Raw genomic sequence first — 10892 nt, forward strand, 5'->3', positions numbered from 1 at the left:
TTTTTTTCTCTCTACAGTTCTTCTGAACGTAGAGGTTTTCTCTTGGACTTTGTTCGAAGAGAGATTCTGTTGTGTGATCCCCCAAAGCAAGGTACAGAGTTACGCTATGGCTGAAGAATTATCTAACCTATACGAAGGTTCAGCCTTACGGAAGAAGAGAAACAAGAAGTTCTCATTCCAAATTGGGAAGTTCTAATCTCTATAGCAAAAAGCAGGAATTGTTTGGCTGCCCTTATTGTTGCGGAGAAAGAAATGAACAGAAGAGCTTTTCGGAATACCATGAGTAAGGCATGGAAAGTAGAGGGTGACGTTTCTTTTAAAAACCTTTGTATCAACAGGTTCTTGATTGAGTTTTAGAACCACATGGAGAAGGAGCGTGTACTTTCGGGTAAACCCTAGTCTTTTGATAGGGCCTTGGTTTGCTTATTTGATTGTGAAGGTTGCGTGGCTCCCAAAGACATTGAGTTTAAGAAGGAACCATTTTGGATACAGTTACATGACCTGCCTTTTGCAGGAATGAACAAAACTATGGGAGAAAAGGTGGGGGCAGCTACGGGAACTGTTATCTCAGTTGATGTGGATGCAAGTGGCATGGCTTGGGGCCATTTTCTTAGAGTTAGAGTTCTACTAGATATATGTAAGCCTCTCACTCGGGGCAGATTTATCAATATGGGAGGAAAACATTTATGGATTCCGTTTAAATATGAAAGGCTTCCCTTGTTCTACTTCCAGTGTCGTGCCATTAAACACACTAGTTCGTCTTGCCCAATATCTCCTCCGGGGTGTAAAGTACATGAAGGAACAATACCTCAATATGGCTCCTAGCTAAGAGCTAGCACGCAACTGAGGAGCTCTCCAATCTTCAGAAAGAAGGATGGTGATTTCGAAAACACAGGAAGTTGGCGCCAAAACAAAAGTGAAGATAGTAGGTACGAGGATGATGTGATGGGACAAAATGTCATTTGCAAATCCAATGTAGGCGTTGAACATGCTGACCTTGGGAGTTATGACAACTACCAACTACTGGGACCTTTACACGAAAAGGGCAATAGGTGCAGAACAAAAGATCAATCAAACCCTCCTATTCAGGTAAACTCTGATAACTTTGAGATTTCCCACTTGGCTGATGTGCACCCTAAAGACACCTTGACTTTAAAAGGAGTCCTTTCAAACCATGACCCGTCTCAGTATCACACTGGTCAAGACACACCAAGCCCTACTAGAGACTTGGCCCAAGACAGCTCACCTTCTCAGAACTCACCCATTAAAATTACTGTTGGCATTACTAATAGAATCACTTGGAAGAGGAGAGGGCTAGAGAGTTGGGGTCTAGAGGAAACCGTAGCCCACCTGACACAATTATTTGCGAATATAGAGTTTCTAAACCAAGGAAAAGGCCTGGTGCAGGATCTCATGGGATTATCATGCCAAGGAAGAGAGCTAAACAAGCTTAGTTGGCAGAGGCTGGCCTCCAGCCCTGCCAATCCCCATGAAACACTTAGCCTGAAACTGCCGAGGGCTTGGGAACCCTCGGACAATTCGTGAGCTTCACCTTATGGTGTAGGAGAAGGGCCCGGATGTTGTATAATTGAGTGAAACCAAATGTAGAAGGACAATAATTGAACTTATTCGAGAAAAATTGAGTTTTGACCACTGCTTTTCTGTTGACAGTATTGGTAGAAGTGGGGGTATTGCCATATTTTGGAAAAAAGAAATAGAAGCTAAATTAGATTCTTACTCCCATCATCACATCTCTATTTCAGTTTCCTCTAACATCTCAAGTAAGAAATGGACTGTAATAGGTTTTTATGGACTGCCTACTACTGCTAAAAGAAGTGTTAGTTGGGACCTTCTTAGGTTAATTCATTCCATAACTCATAATCCCTGGCTGTGTATGGGGGATTTTAATGAGATTATGTTTCAAGATGAATACTTTGGTTCTAACACCCACCCCTTTAAGCAAATGGAAGAATTTAGATTGGCTTTATCAGACTGTGGTCTTATGGACATTGGCTTTAGAGGCTCAAAGTTTACTTGGTCTAATAGAAGGGAGGGTTCTGAGTTCACTAAATGTCGTTTGGATAAAGCCTTAGTTAATGATGAGTGGCTTAATCTTTTCGAATCTAATCAAGTTTTAGTTCTAGATATGAAGTCGCCTGGGGCAAAAGAGAAGGATGCACTAAACTCATTAAAGCTGCTTGGTTACAGAAACCCCCTCAGGCTTCTAAGCTTGATTTTAGAAGTCTTGAATGTATGCAGGGATAAGCTCAAGATTTGGAGTAAGGAGGCTTTTAGACAGCAGAAAAGGCTTCTCACTCATAAGAGAGAATAGCTTAGACTGTTACAAGAGTCCAACTCTGGTAAGCTTAGTAGTCAAATCAATGCACTTCAAAGAGAGATAAATGGTTATCTTGAAGAAGAAGAATTGAGATGGAGACAAAGAGCTAAACAAAAATGGCTTAAGGATGGGGACAGAAATACTAAATACGTCCATAAGTGTGCCTCTCAAAGGAAACAGGTGAATAGAATTAAACAAATCAGAAGTGAAGATGGGTCAAACCAGGAAGAGATTGCAAGGAACTTTCAAGAATATTATCAAAATCTATTCTCTTCTTCTAACCCAAGAAATATCAAGGCTGCTCTTAACTCTCTCCCTCCCTCAGTCAGTACAGAAATGAATTGCTCCCTTTCAAGTCCTTTTTCTGAACATGAAGTTGAAAATGCTATTAAGGACATGAACCCTCTCAGATCTCCTAGCCCAGATGGATTCCCAGTTGTATTCTACCATCAACAATGGACCACAATAGGAAAGGAAGTAACAGCAGCAGTCATTGAAGTGTTAAACACCAGAAAGGGTTTTAAAGATATCAATCAAACATTTATTTCTCTGATCCCCAAGAAGTGCCCACAATCTGTTTTAGACTACAGACCAATTAGCCTCTGCAATGTTTTCTATAAGATCATCTCTAAAGTAATTTCAAATAGACTCAAGCTCATTTTGCCTAGCCTTATTTCCCTCACTCAAAGTGCATTTGTTTCAGAAAGACTGATCTCAGATAATGTAATTGTTGCATATGAGCTACTGCATTCCATGCAAACAAGGTTAAAAGGGAAGCATAATGGCTTTATGGCCCTTAAGCTCGATATGAGCAAAGCTTATGACCGAGTGGAATGGGAATTTTTAAGTAAAGTAATGAGGAAAATGGGCTTTGAGAGTGAATGGGTAGATCTGTTGATGCAGTGTGTTACCACTGTCACTTATTCTATTCTTGTTAATGGTATACCCCAAGAAACTTTCATTCCATCTAGAGGCATTAGGCTGAGAGATCCCCTATCTCCCTACATATTCATCATTTGTTCTGAATTCCTCAGCCATAGCCTAAATCAAGCTGAGATGCAGGGTGTAATTTCTGGAATTCCAGCTGCTCGAGGCTCTTTTCATGTGAACCATCTTTTCTTTGCAGATGACGGCCTAGTCTTTTGTAGATCAAATCCAAACGAATGGTGTAGACTACAGCAAGTATTAAGCAGCTATGAACAAGTATCGGGCCAAAGGCTAAATCTTGAGAAAACTTCAATTTTTTTCAACAGCAACACCAAGCTTGAGGCCCAACAAGCCATTCTACAACAATCAGGTATTAAAGCTTCAGAATCCTTTGATAAATACCTGGGGCTACCATCATATGTGGGTAGAAACATAACCAAGGCTTTTCACTCAATACTAGATAGGGTCAAAGCTAAGGTGGTCAACTGGAAGAGTAACCTGTTGTCTCAAGCTGGGAAGGAGACTCTACTAAAATCTGTGCTGCAGTCAATCTCTACCTATAGCATGGGTATTTTTAAACTCCCCAAAACCATTCTTAGAAGCCTCAATCAGCTTTTACAATCTTTTTGGTGGGGTCAAAGTAATAACAGATCTAAAATCCACTGGTTGAGCTGGCAAACATTAGGGAAATCCAAACAGAAAGGGGGCTTGGGATTTAGGGACTTTGAACACTTTAATTTAGCCTTGCTGGCTAAACAAGGTTGGAGGATCATTCAAAACCCTTTATCTCTTGCGCCCAGGTTCTTAAAGCTAAGTATTTCCCTACATCCAATTACTTATCAACCAAATTAAGACCTCATGATTCATATGTATGGAGGAGTTTCCTATTAGCCAGACCAGTACTTAATGCAGGACTGTTATGGAAAGTTAACGATGGAAGAAAAATCAAAATTTGGCAAGATTAGTGGCTTTCTTGCCCATCTACATTCAGAGTGCAATCTCCTGTCCACATTCTAGATGTTGAAGCTCCAGTTTCTGATCTCATAAATCCAGTCACCATGCAGTGGGATCTCCCTTTCATCTATGCCATCTTCTCAGCCTCTGAGGCAAAATTAATTAGCCAAATCCCTATTAGTCCATGCAGGAGCCAATATATGCTGACCTGGAGATGTTCAAGCAATGGAAATTTTTCTGTAAGGAGTGCTTATCACCTTCAAGGTTCACTTATAGAGGATAGAGTGGGGTAGTCTTCAACCCAGAATTCCAATTCGAGTTTCTGAAACAAAGTTTGGGGTATCCAAGCACCTCAAGCCACAAAACCCTTTCTTTGGAGAGCTGCATGTGAGTCTCTCACCACTAATTTGAGCCTACATAAAAGGAAAGTTGGAGAATCACCCCTCTGTCCTATTTGTTCCCATAAACCTGAATCAATATCTCATGCTATCTAGTCCTGTGGTGCTTCAATGGATGTGTGGTCTATGAGCTCAAAAAGAATTCAGAAATGAAGTATCCTAGAAGGCTCATTTAAAGATATTCTGGCCCCTATGATGGATTACTTATCACCTTTGGAGATCATTGAATTTGTCATTACTGCAAAAGCCATCTGGCATAGGAGGAATACTTGGCTCTTTGAACAGCAGTTCCACCCTCCCTCTCAAGTGTCAAAGCTGGTCCAAGCAGAGATGGCTTCCATTAAATTATGGCTAGAGAATGGGATAAAACAGACTGAAGTCCAAGAACCTAAAAACAATAGGTGGATTGCTCCCCAACTAGATGTATTCAAAGCTAATTGGGATGCTGCCATTGATAAAGGCAACTCGAGGTTGGGGATTGGTGTGATTGTTAGGAACTCAGAAGGATCTGTTATGGCCTCATTGTGCTCATCGATGGACCTGATTCTTGATCCACTCCTTGGTGAGGCTGTAGCAGCTCGAAGGGCTTCTTCCTTTTGTGTAGAGTTGGGACTACAACATATTATTCTTGAAGGTGACTCTCTATCGGTGGTAAAGGCTATTCAACACAAAGAGGATAGTTGGAGTGACACTGGTCTTGTTATTAGAGACATTAAGATAATGCTGACCCGTTCTTGGTCTGTTTTACATGTCCATAAGGAAGTTAATGTAATTGCTCATCATTTGGCAAAGTTTGCTCTTAGCTGCCAGGAAGACTGTATACTTATTGAGGACTATCCTCCATGTATCCAGCATTTGCTTTAATGAATGAAATAGCTATTTTCAAAAAAAAAAAAAAAAGATTGATAAATGCTAGTAAATGAAATAGCAACAAACAAAACTAATAACCAACACATATCCAATAATAACCACTTACATCCATATTATATAATATAGTACAAATACCAATTAAGAAAAATTAGTAAGATTAAATCCACACATTAGTATATAGTAATTAAAAATATGTAGCCATCCATATCTAACTTAATTTACGAAAAAAATAATGGTCGCTAGGTAATCCACATACTAAGATTAAATCCACATACTAAGATTAAAACAATTAATTAATTAAGAATCTATACTAAGATTAAATCCACATACTAAGCTTACTAAACTTAAAATAAAACATACTAAACTTAAGACAAAACATACTAAATTTCTTCGGAATCCTCAATTAAGACCCAACTATGGAGTCTTTACTGAGAGTTTCAAAGAAGTTTAGTATGATAGTAAAATTTTAAATTACAACCTTATTTCTTTGGAATCAAATAATATAAAGCACAACTTACGTATCTAATTTAAATCTACATCTTAGATTAATAAATAAAAATACCTATCCAATAATAACCAGTTACATCCTTATTATATAATATAGTAAATAATATTAATTAAAAAACAATACTAGGATTAAATCCACACATTAGTATATAATAATTAAAAAAAATACCCAACCATTAATATCTAATTTAATTAATGGTAATTTTAAAACAATAGGAAATTAAAACAATAACAAAAAACAAATAATCGATTAAGAAAAATTAGTAAAATTAACTCCACGTACTAGATTTAGGATAAAACATACTAAACTTCTTCAGAATCCTCAGTTAAGACCCAACTATAAAGCCTTTACTGAGGGTTTCGAAGAAGTTTAGTAATAGTAAAAACTTAAATTACAACTAAATTTCTTTGGAATCAAATAATATATATAAAGCACTACTTAGTTTATATGTTATAGCTATATATTATATGTTATAGTTTGTGCATAACATTGCATGAATAACTTTAGACCCGTTTGGAAATTAGTGTACACTTGGGGTGTTCACTAATTTCTGAATTGTCTAATGTGGACAGTTTAAAATTATATTATATATATTGCACATTTTCATTTCTCTTCGTTTTACACATTAAGGATAGAAATTTTGGTGTCTTCTTCATTTGTTCCTTGAGTACACTGTTCGCAGAGTGACAATTCCTCTTTGCGGTCATTTATACTTGAAGAACTATGGGGAGGTGTTGTCAAAATTTCTACTGGCGTGAAAAGTACAAGAGTGACGGAACTTGTGCAATATGGATGATATAATCTTGAATGGGATAAGACCAGCTACCTTTTTGTAAAGAACGTGGGGGTTTGAATTGGAGCATGCAATGCATGTGGAATTATTTCCATTACTAATCCATACGTTTATTTTAGAAAGGGATTAAAGTCGGATGCGTCTTGGAAATAGACATGGAAAAGACTATGTTTTGTATGCACGTAGAATGAAAAACTTTATTGATTTTGCTTGGGCCTCTGCCGATTGTCGAGATTACATAAAGGGTCTATGTTAAGGATGCAAGAATCTGTGCGCTATAGTACTAGATGAAGTAGAAAGTCATATATTTGTGAATGGTATGGATTTGGGATATACTCGATTGGTATTGCATGATGAGTCATATGAACAATCTTCGAGTGTTCTGTTCGGTGATGGTATTTAAATGAGGCACCTGGATGATGATAATAGCGGAATGAGATGGAAGAGATGTTGAGTAAGAGAATTTGTCTAGAATGTGGAAAGATGCAAAGCGTGAGCTTTATCCTGGCTCTACAAAACACAGCAAAATGTCATTTATTGTGTGGCTACTACACATTAAGTCGTGTGGGATGTCGACGAAAGTAATGTACATTGTATTGGACTTATTTAATGAGGTGCTCTCTGAAGGTTCTGTATTGTCGACGAATTTTAGCGAAACAATTGAGAAAGGCACTAGGGTTTGAGTACAAGTCGATACATGTACATATGAATAATTGTGTGTTATTTTGGAAGGAGAATGAGGAAAAATAGGATTGTCCCACATGTGGAGAGTCAAGGTGGAAGGGTAAGAAAAATGTTCCGGTGAAAATTTTGCATTATTTTCCCCTCAAACCAAGATTGCAAAGGCTATATATGTGTAGCAAAACAACGCAAGATATGAGGTGGCACAAGGAGAAACGAGTTAGAAATGACAAATATATGAGGCACCCAGCTGACTCAATTGCATGGCAATATTTTGATAATAAATATCCAGATTTTTGCAACGAAACTCGTAACATGCGTCTAGGACTAACAACGAATGGATTCAATCCATTTGGTAATATGAGTACAAGCTATAGCGCGTGGCCTGTAATGTTGATTTCATATAATCTTCCACCATGAAGTGCATGAAGGCTCCAAACTTCCTGTTAACTTTGCTTATCCCCGGTCCAAGATCACATGGGAATGATATTAGCGTAGTCATGCAGCTATTAATTGAAGAATTGAAATATCTATGGGAAAATGGCGTCTAAATGTTTGATACATACACATCGACATCTTTTCAAATGCATGTTGCAGTATTATGTATGATAAATGATTTTTCAATATATGGAAATCTCTTGAGTTGGAGTACTAAAGGAAAGTTGGCATGTTCCATGTGTAATAAGGAAACTGCAAGTGAGTGGCTAAAATATTCGCAAAAGATGTGCTTTATGGGCCAACGACGATATTTGTCACCAAATCATGAATAACGAAGGGAAGGCGCTAAATTTGATGGGAGAGTGGATGACAGAATTGTACCAAAGGAGTTGTCTAGGGATGAGATAGTGGAAAAATTAATGGAACTTGGATTGAATAGTTTCAACAAAGGTCGGAGAAAGAAAAAGAGGCACAACGGAATTGAATTTGACAAAGTGGAATATTTTTCTCGAGTTGCCATATTATCGTTATTTAAGTTGGTACATAGTTTGGATGTAACGCATATACAGAAAAATATTTACGATAATATACTAGGGACATTGGTGAGCATTAATAAAAAGATGAATGACACGATTAAGACGAGGGAAGATATCGAGAAAATGAGAATTAAACATAATCTTCATTTGCGGGTGAAAGGCAATAGGGTGGTTATCCCGCATGCATGTTTCACGATTATATGGGATGAGAGGATGGACTTTTGCAAATGGTTGCAAGGTATGAAGTTGTCAGATGGCTATGCTTCAAATCTCGGTAAATGTGTGAGCCTTGATGAATGGAAAATAAGTGGGTTAAAAAGTCATAATTGTCATGTATTTTTACAGAAATTGCTATCGGTAGGAATTCATGGGAAGTTGACTTCTAATGTACTTGTTGCTATAACTGAACTATACATATTTTTCAAGAATTTTTGCTCTCGAGTACTAGATCAAGATGTGTTAAGAAAGATGGAAGACGAAATTACAATAATACTAGGTAAATTTGAGCAAATCTTTCCACCATCAGTTTTTGATATAATGGTTCACTTAGCAATGCATTTACCTCAAGAAGTATTGTTAGGTAGACCGATGCAGTTTTGTTGGATGTATCCGATTAAGATATTTTTGGGTAAGCCAAAGCGCACTATTGGGAATAAAGCCCGAGCTTAGGGGTCAACGTAGAGGCTCATATACACGATGAATGGTTGACATTTTACTCTCTATATCTCTGTGGAGTTGAGACACGCTTCAATCGAGAATAGCAGAATGTTGATTTTGCTGCCCCTCACCCTCGTGAGCTATCTATGTCTTCAGTCTTCTCAGAATGTACGGTCATTGGATGTACAAACGGGATATGACTTAATCGGTGGAGAGTTGGAAAAAGCTTGGTGGTTCGTGTTGAATAATTTTCGTGAGATTGATGACTATCTTAAGTATGTCGATCCAAAATTAGAATAATTCTAACTTTTCTACATTCTATTAAAGTACTACAATATATGCAAGGTGTTCAATTCCATTATTTTTACTTCTATATAGTGAGCACATGAACAAACTTAGGATACAAGGCAAAGAGAATATAGAGGTGAGGCACGAAAAAGAATTTTCCAGATGGTTTGATGAATGCATATGCATTTAAATCGAGATATAGTATCATATTTGTGGCCCATTTTAGTTTACAGTAACTTTGTATAATTTTGTTACTATTTCACTTGTTAAATTTTGGAACAATGTGCTCATGATCCAAAATTAGTTTCTTCTTAATTGCATGCATTAGCACGTGACCCTTCAAACATAGCACTTACATACACTATATGCACGGTTCGAGATTATAGGTTCCATACTATGAATCGTGAACATAACCGAAAGATGTAAAATTGTGGTGTGTTGGTCGAGGGAAGTCATGGAATAGAGGATATTGACTATTATGGTGTCATACGTGACATTATTGGACTGAAATACCTGGGCGGGAATGTGACGTATGTATTTAAATGTGATTGGTGGGATCTGGGCAGTGGTCGGGCATCGACACATAGGGATAGTCACTTTACGAGTGTCAACACTGCATGTAAATGGTACGAAGATGATTCGTTTATATTGGTTTGTGAAGCGACCCAAGTCTATTACTTGATTGATACAATGAAAGGAGCCGATGAAGCTAGTGGAGAGATAACTTGGCAAATTGTACAAAAGTTTAATCCTCGGAATATTCATGATGTAGGATTGGTAGTGGATCACGATTATAATGGAGAGGAAGATGACACTCCGATTATAGAGGCCTACCAGAAAATAGACAGGGTATTAATTTATTTGTTGACCTTGGTGAACTCGAACTAATTCCCTTATATAGAGATGACGTCCCACCTATAGATCTCGACCCATTCGAATTAAATGATTATTCAATTTAAGATCTTGACGAAGAAGAAGAAGAAGAAGAAGAAGAAGAAGAAGATGATGAGGAGGAGGAGGAGGAAGGAGATCACAAAGATGTTATTGAATGAGATTCTGAAACAAGCATGGAAAATATATCTAAAGATAAAGAATAAAAATACTACATATTTTATTTTCATAGATTAGGCTATTAGATTTTTCATAATTATTTCTAAGCTAATTCATTGAAAATAATAATTCTTTTTAAGAATGCCACAAAAACGACAACAAAGACGTGTGCCTCCCCTGCCAAGTCCCCAACCGATTGAGGACTCTTCAACTAAGAACTCTACTCCTGATCAAAATGATACACAAGAGGCAAACGGCTAGTCCAAACCTACCAGTAACTAAATTGTTGTTGATAATTAATTATATTTGAATATTTGGGGAGAAACTATTTTTAATAATTTTAAATATATTAACTGATTCCTTGTCACATCGCGGTCGTGGCTTAACATGTGGCCTAACTTTGGAAAAAAATAGAAGACAGGAAAAAATTACGGTCAACATCTCAAATAACTCC

General features: G+C 37.4%; 1 protein-coding gene across 1 annotated transcript; it reads left to right on the forward strand.

The window, feature by feature from the left end:
• The first annotated feature begins 4812 nt into the window (after positions 1-4812).
• On the forward strand, positions 4813-5481 carry LOC108995438. Its single transcript, XM_018971015.1, has one exon. It carries the CDS (start codon positions 4813-4815, stop codon positions 5479-5481), a length of 669 nt encoding a protein of 222 aa, XP_018826560.1.
• The last annotated feature ends 5411 nt before the right edge of the window (positions 5482-10892 follow it).

Source organism: Juglans regia, chromosome 2 (assembly GCF_001411555.2).
Source record: "Juglans regia cultivar Chandler chromosome 2, Walnut 2.0, whole genome shotgun sequence".
NCBI classification, from domain to species: domain Eukaryota; kingdom Viridiplantae; phylum Streptophyta; class Magnoliopsida; order Fagales; family Juglandaceae; genus Juglans; species Juglans regia.